A 12,576-nucleotide genomic window follows, 5' to 3' on the forward strand; every position below is an offset into this window, starting at 1 on the left:
GAAGAGTTGTCTATATATATATATATATATATATATATATATATATATATATGGGATAATTTAAACTTCACAACCCTTCAAATTACAAAGGTTCAAGATAAAAAGAGTTGTGAATGGTGGATTTATTAATTTTGTAGTCTATTTTTTTAATAAAAGATACTTTTGTAGGGGCAATTTGTAAATATTAGTACAAGACAAATGGTACTTTTGTCATCTCTATAACGAGTAAAGTTGAAATTTTAACTAAAAGACAATGGCACTCTACCGATAAAATTCCAATACACTAACTTCCAAAATACTATTGTATTTTTGTAAAAATTTCAAATTTGTTATTGCTTAATGGTAAAGTTACTTGCTTAAATAATATTTTAATAAAAAAATAATCATTGTTTCAATAAATACACCCATTACAACCCTTTCTAACTTGAACATTTGTATTTTAAGGCGTTAACTTTAGACAAACTATATATATATATATATATATATATATATATATATATATATATATATATATATATATATATATATATATATATATATATATATATATATATATATAAAAGAAGATACTATTGTTAGCCCAAAGGCTAACGGGAAGCTATGAGCCTGACGGCTCAGATTGAATTTGGACCGATCTGATGATCACGACTTCATTTCTTGTTTGAATTTTAAGTTTTTTTTCTACAAATCCAAATCACTTGAAATTTTAAGCATGTGTTCTTTTCATCAAGCCGTACCTAATAAAAATATTAAAAAAATAAACCGTAAAAATAAAATTGACAAAATACACCCAAAATATTATAAGGGTATTTTGGTCAATTTTTTATATATAAAATATTTTATTGATATTTTTCGAAAATTCACTTATTTTTTATAAACACACCTAAAATTTCAAGTGATTTGGATTTGTAAAAAAATATTAAAATTCAAACACTATCAAGTGTCTGTGATAATCAGATCGACCCAGATTCAATCTGGACCGTTGGACTCATGTCTTCCAGTTAACCCTTGAACTAACAGGAAGATTTTCCACATACATATAGCTATATATATATATATATGAGTAATAATTCTATGAGATCCGTTCCAATTTAATAGTTATCCTTTGAAATCCTACACATATAGGTGTGATAGGTGTGGGAGGGGGTCTCATAGGATCCATACCAATTACTATATATATATATATATATAAAGAGAGAGAGCCTAAGTGCATTTCCTTTCAGGGGCTCTTATACCATATGCACATGTTGCATGTATAATATAGGGTACACAGACCGGCCATGTGTCCATCCTCATCATCAAACGGTGGAGATTAACCCTAGATCCTCATAACGACTTTGGAAGTGGAACACTGGCCAATTTACACCGCCCCATGATGAAAGCAAATGGTTCATGGACGGTCCATTTACATCAGACACACGTCTTGTCTAATACACTCCCTACAGAAATCATCCAGGATGCCAATTCAAAATTTAATATGTGCTTTAAACGCACATTAACATGGGGATCCAGGGCTGGGTATCAGATCGGGCAGGACCCAAACAAGGTCGAGGTTTTGACCGGGGTAGAACTTCATGGAGTGAACACAACTTAAAAGTTCTGTATTGTTAAGAGACAAGTTCATACCTTATGCCACTGAAATCTAATCTGCCCTGTGACAATATTCATGTGGATGAAATCATGGGTAAAAGACAATTCTTTCAAGGAAAAAAAAAAAAAGAAAGAAAAACTTATTAGACTGCACCTTATACCACTTCAAAATTTGACTGCACCTTATAGCACTTTAAAATTCTGCAATCTTTCTGATAACAAGAACAAAAGCTGGTGGACATGCAAAAAACTGAGCCAGAATTTTCACAGCTCAACTTTGGGAGGACAAGGTCAAAAGCCTGTACCAGAATTTTCACTCAGCTTAATCCTTTTTTTAGTTACGGAAGCCAGTTACTGATAAAGAAGTTGAAGAAAAATATTGATAATCCAGAAATTCTGCATTAAGCTGTACATCTAATTTAAAAAGTCTCAACAATAATTCTACTCTCAACAAAGAATAGGTCTAAAAGGTTCAGGAAATATAAGTAACATCAAGTGAACTTCGTAGTTCACAGGTCTTTGTAAGATATAGGCAGACTTCCACTCACCTTTTGGCTAACCTAGCCTCCTCTGTCCCTCAGGACCAACAAGGGGCAGTACAAGAGTTTAATGGCCCTTTTCTTCAAAAGTCAATCTCGCTACATCCACCAACTGAGACTTCCACTCACCTTTCGGCTAACCTAGCCTCCTCTGTCCCTCAGGACCAACAAGGGGCAGTACAAGAGTTTAATGGCCCTTTTCTTCGGAACTCAATCTCTCTACATCCACCAACTGATAAAGATCGCCTCTCCGTTGCTTCTGGAGGGGGAGGCCCATTCTGCATTAAATGTAAAGCACAAACTAAGAAAAAAATTAATGATCAAGAAATTCCTAAGAAGGGAAAAAAAGAGATCAATTAAAGAAACTAATATCCAGAATCTTATTTTTTCCCTTCTTGGGAATTTCTGATCAGCCAACCTTATTTGATCTATCAGTGAGTAGTCGATCTCCCCTACAACAATTGCCTCCTCATGTTCAGTTGTAGCAATCAATTCCCCATACTGTAAAGAATGAAAAAAAGTTATAAATGGAACAAAATTTTGGAAGAAGGAAAATAAAGAGAAGATGAGAAAGCATTTTGAATGATTTCTTGACTGATTTACTTACTGGTGAGACAAGAGTGGAATGGCCCCAAGCAGTGTAGCCAGCTCCAGCATCTCGAGCAGGAGAGCAAGTTGCAACATATATCTGTCACTTACGATCACCAAAAAAAAAAATAGCTGTCACTATGGAAACAAGAAATGCGCATTTATAAGATGCTGGATCTCAACATCAAAACTGCTTGAGTAACAAAAAGGAAAATATAATGTCTCTTTTTTGTTTTGCCCTTAAAAGTAAAATGTTCAAGGATAGTACCTGATTATCAACAGCCCTGTTGTGTGGACTCAGTGGTACATATGCAATGACAGAAAAGCATTGGACTCAGTGGTACATATGCAATGACAGAAAAGCATTAAGTCATGTACTTATAAAGGAGGCTAAGCTTAGCCAGAGGGGTTCTGACCTAGGTGCTAGGTAGGGGCCTCAGTTTCAAGGCACCCCAGACACACATACATACAACCATGTCTGAACAACCCAAAAAGTTCCTCTATCACCCAAAATTCCTCTTGTAACCTCTCTTGATAGTTTGCATTCAGTCCCAAAAAAAAACAAAGTTGGGCTCTTTGAATTTTTTGATCTCAAGAAAACTTAAGAAATCCAAGAAACTTGATGTTACTTGCTTTTAAAACCCTCAAAGAGTTTCTAAAACCCTAAAAGAAAGTTAGAGGGGATCAGAATACCAATCCCACCATCCTTTTTCTCCCTTTAGAGGAAAAAAAAGACAAATGCTCCTTGCCAAAGGATAATTTCCACCCTCTGGCAAGGATGACGGAGGCAGCACCTCAGCTTAGGCACATGGCACCTTCCCAGGGACATGGCGCCCCGGGAGGCCCCTCCAGCCTAGGCAGGGTACTCTGGCATAAGGCAGAGCAGGGCAGATGCCCAGGTGCAAGGCGAGACAGGTGGGACAATTTTTTAAACAATGCTTATTGGCAATGAAAAGAAATTGAAAATTTTGTGCAAGTAAAATGGAAAACTTTTAGTTAGCATTCAATTCCAAGTTCTGATTCCTTCTGTTACAATAGGTGTTCTATCATAACCAGCCAAAAGGAAATGTTTGACCTTGAACTCCAAGTTAATTAGATCCTTTTGCACTTTTTATACATCTTAAATCATCTTGCTTTTAGGATGTCAGATTTTTATTTTTTTATTTTTTATTTTTAAGAAAATACGGGTCATCATCTAAAAACAGTATATACCTGATCCATCCTCAGGCCTATCATTGCAAAATTAGTTGAAGAAATAAACTTGAAATTGAAAATACCTAGCTCTTTGTAGTAGTTCCCAGTGCAGGGGACCAGTGGTCAAGTTAAAAGCCCCGGGATAGCACAACAGATGAGCACCTGTCATATGAAATAATACAAGCATCAAAGAAATGTCAAATACTGTTAATAGTAATGATAAATCTTTTAAAAAGAAATCTGTCAAGATGAAGCAAAAGGAAATGGAGCATCCTTCTCCCAAGCTTGTGAAGCCAACCAATCACCAAATGCTACTGATTTCAAGGTGGGTGGTGGAAAAAAATTCCGTTAAGTATTGCCGTTTATTAGCAAAAATAGCAAATACCCTGAGTTGTAGAGGCTCACTAGCAGGTGGAGGAATTTGTTTCCCAGATATATCACAAGGAAAATTATAATTGCATGCATTAAGCCAAATCTTCACACACTTTTTCTTCATAAACTATGGTAACCTTAACAAACAACAAAATCCATATATATCCCAATATGAAAGTTCTTGAGGGCTAATTAGTAGTACCACCTTAACAAACAACAAAGTCCATATATATCCAATGTGAAAGTTTTTGAGGGTTAATTAGTAGTACCATCTTAAGTATGGATCAGATAAAACAACATATGAAGCATGTAAATAACAACACTTCACAAGCTGATAAGAAAGAAACTGACCCCTTGCTGCATATATCATTGCCAGCTCCTGGAAGCGAATGTCATAACAAATTCCTATACCGATGCGTCCTACATCTGCAACCAAATATTGCTTGTCAGTTCTATTTTAAACAAAACTAAAACATTTATTTGATGATCTTACGTTAAAATGAGAAGATGGATCCCGGACTATGGCAAGTCCATTGCATGGATAATAGATTGAAAGGGAGTTATGAATACATTTAAATTCCAAAATTTGGCTAAAAACAATAAACACTTTCAGAATCAAATAACAGAAACTTGTTTATCTTCTCTACTTTCACAAGCTTCTGATGCTCAAGTAACCAAGAGTCTAGAATATCATCCAACGCACCACTATTTGTGTATGTGTGTGTGTGTCTCTAGCATTTTCAAGTATGCCAAAATGTCTTCCACCTAAGCATAAATCCTCCAAACTTGAAATGTCCATTCAGCAGAATCATACAAGTAAATTCGATAAAGAAGAATTAGAGTTATGGCACACCTGTATCTACAATGGTAGGAGTTGTTCCTGCTGCAAGAGTCTTGGACTCCTGGAATGTTATCTTTCCCGGAATATCAATGTCAAAAAGATGTATCTGTACATCATTGCACACTTTGATCAGATGTTTTCATAGTTATCAAATGCACCCCCTGATGCTTTATGCAGCCACATCAAAGCTGATTTCCATGGGCATACGGCATATGCCTGCCTATTTGGGTTAGCATGATACACCTGCTTAAGCAATGCATCACCCTTATACATGGGGCTCACGACTCAAAGTGCACCCACATGTGCAGAAACCTGCAAGGGGGCCAAACAATGCCTAAGAGCGGGGATCAACACCAGGAGGGGGGGGAAGGGGACAGGGAGGGGGAGGGGAGGGGAGGTAGATAAGGGGTTTTCTAAAGAGTGTTGGGTGGGTATATACCCTTACCTCCTCCCAGAAGCCTAGAACCACTTTCATGGTTCTAAGGGGATTAAATGAAAAGAAATCAAGAATTTATTTCGATGATTTTGATAAAATTTATCGATTCTTTGGGCAAAAGTTCTAGTCAATTTTCGTACTATTTTTTGATGGATTTTTGGTGAAGAGTTATTTTCTATGTCACGAACTTTCAGTCTTAGCATGCTATGTACTTGTGAGGTACTTTTAGACAATTAGACTCTTTCCTGTAAACTATTTTGGGTTATGGCTATATGCTACAGTATACTTAGTTGCTAGAAAGTATTGTATATTTCTTAGTGGCTAGAAACTATTGTATCTTTCTTAGTTGCTAGATACTATTTATCTTTTTTAATGCCTGGTTGGTAACTTGAGAATATACATGTTCCGTTGTGTTTTATTCAATTAAATAAATGAGTTGGATTCATTGTTCGTAAAATCGTCCGATCTAACAGCTAACTGACCAGTTAGATTGGAACTGGCCAGTGGCCGGTTCCGGTTTTGGGTGGTTAGGGTGATCAACCGGCATTTTAAAAAAAAAAAATCAAAAAAATGTAAATAAATTCTCAAAAATAAGGAATTTGATTTGTAATGCATTTTTAAATATTATTTACATTATGGTAAAGATTAAAAATTGTTTTGGGCAGTAATACTTACTTTTATTTTTCCCATTTTTTTTAGAAATTTTTTAAAATAGCCCTTGGAAAATATAAAATGGGTTAAAATCCATTTTTTTCGTTAATTTTCAAATGAGTTTTGTTTTAATCATTCTTTATATGCTTTTCATTTTTTAGTAGTTTTTTCTTTTGTATTTTTTTATTTTTTTTCAACACTTTTTTGACTGCCCGGGACTTCCCCAGTTAGAGCGGTTGAATCAACCGGTTTACCGGTTAGGCCAGTTAAACCATTTCCAAGCCCATGTCCGGTTAACCGTTCCGGCTCGATTTTGCGAACACTGGTCGGACTCCTTATCTTACTTGTTAGTAGAGAAAGAACATGTCTTTATTACTCCTTATCATGCCCATCAGTGACTCAGGCAACTGATATGCCACAGACACATATTGAACTAAAGTGCCTACCATCAAAAAATGATACATCCATGATATTCTTCGTTTACTCAATATTTATGTTTTTTTCATATTTATTGACTGCATTGGAAGTGATCCGACGGCATCAAAACCCCATCAACATGCATAGTGCAATGAACACCCCTAGCACACTTGAGTCCATATCCAGCTTTTGATGACCTTGTTTTGATCCATATGTAAATATTTCAATGCAACAAATTTTGATTATGCTATGAAAGAAAGAGAGAACAAATGAAGAAAATGCCATGAGAACAGGCACAAGCAATATCCACCTATTTTATTATGGCTATGCAAGTTCCTTTTTTTTATCACAAGTAAATTCTTATGGAACCACATCAAAAAGAGGAGTTTACACCTTACTTTTCTGTGTTTAGCCTTTAGCTTTCCATCAGCGCCAAATACACAAGAGGTATTGTACAGTTGATCACCGCAACGCTCTGGTATGGACCCGCCAACAATTGTGATCCCAAGACGATAAGCAGCCTCCGACAACATTAGGGTTGACGGAGATGCATCTCCCCCAGCATCAATATCTTCGGCATAGACTGGAAAGCTTTCATTTGAATATGGACTATTCCAAATTTCCTATCATGTATTGAAACCAACCAAGCCTTGTTAGATCCATAACTACTATTTTAAGAACAAATCCATAACTACTATTTTAAGAACTAATCACAAGATACATTTCCTCTGATATGGAAAGCATAATAGAGAATGGCATCATATTTACATCACATGAAGGGAGGGAGGACCAGTCAAAAACAATTTTCCATAGCCAAGAATACAGAACATCCTGAAGCAAATGTAAAGTAAATATCCAAGCTACACAACAAAAGTGGGTCACTTTATTTTTGGACAGTGATGGAAATACAGTATGCTGAAATTAGTGCTGTAAATTTCTGTGGCTGAAGCAATCAGATGAGAGAAGAGACACACAATAACATCATCAGTCTATCATTTTAAGTTTGTAGACATGAACAAGAGAAGAGAAAATCTCCAATTAATGAGGAAAGCAATTAGATATATGGTACATAAAAGTAAAAATCTCACCTTATTTTCTTAAAAGACAGTTCAAAGATTATTCGAAAATGTAAAAAGTATAACTCAGATTCCATCACTTGATTGGTCTCCCAAAACTTATACATGTTTGCCTTCACATCTATTGTCTGTACCAGCTATCTGAGATATCCTCCCCTCAAAGATTGGCCAAGGATTAACAGCCAGGAGAGTCCGTACATTCTGTGTGTCAAACACCTTTAGACAGCATGAAGCCCCAAACTATTACCTTTTTCTAGTCCCTGATTTCTAGGTCCAACAGGGATGCCCCTCTCATAAGTACCCATAGGTTTTCAAGGAGCATCCCTTGACTCTCAACTTCAATTTCGGCTTGTCCACCTCCCCAAATAAGTCACCCACAAATTCCAATACCACAAGTATCACCATTTCCCCCCTCTTCCAAACCCACCTTGAGCACTGTCATGGTATTGGCTTCCACTCCTCTTACAGAGACAATCTTCCCATATGCTAAAGACTAGCACAAAACTTTAGACAATCTCATCTAATAGAACAATATATGAAAATAAAGTTCAATAAATCAGAGACAATACATTAATATAGATCAAAAATTGAATAATGGCACGTTTTTTCTATAACAAGGGCTTCTACTTTTAAGTTTAGAAGTATAACATGTAAATAATACGAAAAGTTCATATAGAAGATATTTTGCCATATAGAAGATATTGCTACTATATTATAGGACTCATTTGTAAACATGTACATATATCATATCCAATATAATCGGAAACCATGAAAATCTAGAATTGAGAATTTAAAAAGATTTTACCACTGGTATTCTTTTTGTTTTTAGTATATAGAACAATTTTATTTCAAAGATTTAAGAAATCATACATGGAAAAGTTTTAGAAATTTATTATTTTTAGAAGCATAAAAATTTATTTAAAATATATAGTTATTTAAATAAACCAAACATTTTCTTATTTCTTACTTTTAAAGAAAAATATCATAAATTATGCAACGTATTTAAAGGATCATTATAAGAAATTTAGTAATTGGTCATAAGTTATTCTCAACGAATGAAAATTTTCATAAAAAATATGTCTTTTTCTATATTAAATTTTTCTCAAATATAAAGGAAATTTTGAAAGCATTTTTTGTTTTTTTGAAATTAACTGTTGTAATAAGATATCAAATTTATTGCAGCAAAGTTGAAACTCAAAATTCAAATATATAAAAGATCTTGAAACTCAAACATAATTGCAGCAAAGTTGGCATGGTATGTTAAAATTCTGAATGACAAAGATAAATTATGTTACCTTCGCTACAAACATAGCAATCCAGAAACGACATCATGAATGAAATATTACACATGGATAATATACAATATGGCTCATTTGTAATTTTTTTAAAAATCTTTAAAAAGGAGAAATACACATATACAACAATTTCAAGCCATAAAAAAAACATAATCCAAAAATAAAAGAATCCATAAGGATATTTGTAAACTATAATTTAAAAACATAGGCGTTTTTGAAATTGATGCTCTAAATTTTGTAGAAAATATAATATACTGTAGTTTTAAAATTTGAAAATTCTTAATAATAAAACCTGGCATTAAAAACTATTTATATTTAATTTTATAAGGATATAAGAAATATTTAAAATGTATAATGTTATTTAAGTAATTATGAAAATATGGATGCCGATTGCTTATTTTTCTGAAAAGACAACATTGAAATTGCAATTAAACACCCATGAAAGAGCTAATAGTAAATTTTTAAAAAAAAATGAAGCAAAAATGCTCACAACAAAAGGAAATCATTGGTAAAGATATGAAAGAAGGCACTTTTTATGCTTTAAAGGACATAAGTAAAAGGATTACTGAGTCACTAATAGAATAAAAAAATTAAAATCCATAATTTTAAATAGAAAAGCTTTTGAAACTAATTTATATTTTAAAATTATAATTAAAATCGTTTTCAAAATATTGGAAAAAGTAAAATTTGTCAAAATTGATACATAAAAAATCATAATTTAGAAAATAAAATATTTACTCAAACTATTTTTTGAAGCATAGAAAAACGAAAGAAACAAAACTGGTTTGCTATCTATTTTGGGTTAAGACCACAAAAGTTTTAAAATATTGGATGGTGGTAATACGTAATTAGTCAATAATTATTAAATCCTGATAAAATTCTTTATTGCTTTTGAGAATTTAAATCACAAATAAAAATAGAAAAGGCTATTTCTTTAAACATTGAATACGAAAAAATTTCTAAAGGACAACATTAGAGTCTGTCAAAATACAAAGGGAAAAGCTAATAAAAAGAAAGGAAATCTAAATGTCCCCGACAAAAGTAAATCATTAGTAATAATATAAAATAATAAATAGTGAGTTAATTGTTGACTCCTAGTTGACCCCAATTAGTTGGGAAAAGGCTTTAATGATGATGATGAAGTTAATTGTTAATTCCAAAAAGGTTAGAATTACATACACAAATTTGAAAATTTTGCCATTAAATTAAATACATAAAAAACTATACTTCAAATCACATGCATAAAGTTTTGCTGTAAATTTGAATACAAATCAAAAAGAAATTTAATCCATTAGCTTTCTAATAATGAAAATTCAAAAAAAATAAAGACCATATAATAAAATTGAAAAGATGGATAAGAATAGATTATACCTTATTCAAATAATGGCTTTGGGAGAGAATAAGAGATCACCCCAATTACTCAATATCTAAATTCTCCAACCTATATAATTGGGGTGATTTATATATATATATATATATATATATATATATATATATATATATATATATATAGAGATAAAGAAGATTGGAGAAGCATATGATAAAATCAAACCTCTAGTATATACAGATATTGTTAAAAGAGTACATCAAGTTCTTCTCACACATTGGAATACATCAATAGTATTGCGTACACATATGGAGCAAAATAGAGAGTTGAATGCAAGCATTGCCACATCACAGAAACTGAACTCACTACGATGCATATGATTGGGGTCTCCTTTGACCATTGGAGTGAGGTATTTCATACAACTGTTTATTATTCTACAAACTAGCTGCCACTAAAGGTGCTTAGTAGACTATCACCTCACTAAGCTCTCTATTGACAACGTCCAAATTATGGTCTCTTGAAAACTTCTGGTCACATTTTGTTATGTTTATGTTGACAGCCTTGAGGAATAAATTTTTACCATTGGCAGAAGCATGACAATTTTAGGCTATCCCAATGGTTTTAGTGTCTTTTTGAGCGCACTAGCATATCAATTTTAGCATGAACAAAGGTGGCATTTAATAATATAAAAATCCCCACAACTCCTAACAGTTGATTCGAGATAAAAAATTCTCATCTATGTATAGTGAATACGTAGACATTCAAAGAAGAAATGATTCCCCATAACTGAAGCCCATTGGCGTAGACATAAGAAGTGAATAGATCAACGCCTTAAAAAAGACATAAGAAGTAAATTCCAATTTCATTTGTAGCTTAGAAGGGTTTTGCTCTGTTAAGAAAAAAAAAAACAAAAATACAACCCCTTTGTAACTTACAGGCAAGACAACAAGTTTTGCACCCTTTCCTGCTGCTTCTTCAATTGCTTTACGGGCATGAGCGATGTTCCTTACCTTGTCTGCAGTGACTGATAGTTGGCAGAGAGCAATTTTGAACTACACATACATAGAACTTCGAGTTAGCAGTGGATTGATTTCTTGAAATAGGGAAAAGATTTCTTAAGCAAAGACACGTTATACAGCAATGGTTTCTTAAGCAAAGTGACAAGATTTCTGAAGAAACAGTATTACATCAAAATTGCATAACAATGAAAAACAAAACCCAATATCGAACAGTGTTTTCCTAATACATGGATAATATTTCTAAAGAAACAGCAGTATAACCACTATAAATCAATAAGATTACACAGTCAAATGTCATTCATGCCTAATCAGCGTAAAACACTAAAATTTACAGAGAAATATTTCCAACATTATCATCAAATGAACGTACTTAACTAGCATCCAGGAACTCCATGTCAATGCATCAAACAAGTACATGACCACTAAAACTAAATAGTCGAAAAGCATATCTAGCCAAGGACCAAATTAGCTCACAATCAGCAAACCAAAGCAAACAAATGACCCTTGATGAGAAATGATCATCACCTTTGATACTGCAGCAGGAAGAAAAGGAAGGGCTGGAGGGCGCCTAGCTTCCTCCGGCTTATACGCAGTGGCCATCACCGATATCGCTCTGCTTTTCTCCCTCTTTGAGAATTTCAATCGACTCTCCTCAAAAGAGTAACAAAAAGAGTAAAATCTAGGGTTTTCTCCTAAATTGAGTCTAAACTTTCTTCTCTCCGACAAATTTAAGTGCCTCTCTCCAAGTGAAAGACAAAAGGGGAAGAACTTAGGTTTCGCTTCTTTGTGTTTCTCTCTCGGTAAAAGATTGAGGTGCCTGGACTTATGGGAAACGGAAAATTGTGAAAATTTAGGGTTTGTTCCAGGGAGGGGAGGAAGTAAAGCAAAATGCGAAGGGGTAAGAGAGGTTAAATGGGAACCTATTTTGAGAGAAGATGGAAGATTAGCGAGCCCGGACCTCATATTTCAGAGAGCACTGGGCTGGGCCAGAGACCAGTGGCAAATAAGGCTCCGAGGTTTAAACCGCTTCTGGGCCCATGCCCGGTTAATCCTTGCGGTTCGATTTGGAAAGACTGCACCGGACACACGGTTTCTACGAGTCTTATATCTCACGCACAAATGAGTTTCCGACTAATATTCTGTTTTTTTTTTTTTGAAGAAATGTGGTTTCAATACTTTTGTGATAAGCCTTAAAATATATCTGGGCGCGGTTTGTATAGAGCCGAGGTTC

General features: G+C 33.9%; 1 protein-coding gene across 3 annotated transcripts; it reads right to left on the reverse strand.

Moving 5' to 3' along the window:
• Positions 1-1,969: 1,969 nt before the first annotated feature.
• Positions 1,970-12,245, reverse strand: LOC18439386 (Nitrilase/cyanide hydratase and apolipoprotein N-acyltransferase family protein). 3 transcript variants are annotated; one of them, XR_016053779.1, is made up of 10 exons: positions 11,871-12,245; positions 11,262-11,378; positions 7,027-7,251; positions 5,137-5,230; positions 4,635-4,709; positions 3,995-4,073; positions 2,986-3,001; positions 2,737-2,823; positions 2,548-2,630; positions 1,970-2,407 (listed from the first exon to the last, which is right to left on the reverse strand). XR_016053779.1 is itself a non-coding variant. In XM_006849552.4 (10 exons), the coding sequence occupies exons 1-10, from the start codon at positions 11,943-11,945 to the stop codon at positions 2,317-2,319; spliced, it is 936 nt and encodes a 311-aa protein (XP_006849615.3). In that variant the 5' UTR covers positions 11,946-12,245; the 3' UTR covers positions 1,970-2,316. The 3 variants fall into 3 exon arrangements, 1 of the variants encoding a protein (XP_006849615.3); XM_006849552.4 differs by having other exon boundaries at positions 2,737-2,817; XR_002281828.2 differs by lacking the exon at positions 2,986-3,001.
• Positions 12,246-12,576: the final 331 nt, after the last annotated feature.

Source organism: Amborella trichopoda, chromosome 4 (genome assembly GCF_054954075.1).
Source record: "Amborella trichopoda isolate Santa Cruz 75 chromosome 4, AtrichopodaSantaCruz75HAP2 v2.0, whole genome shotgun sequence".
In the NCBI taxonomy this organism is placed as follows: domain Eukaryota; kingdom Viridiplantae; phylum Streptophyta; class Magnoliopsida; order Amborellales; family Amborellaceae; genus Amborella; species Amborella trichopoda.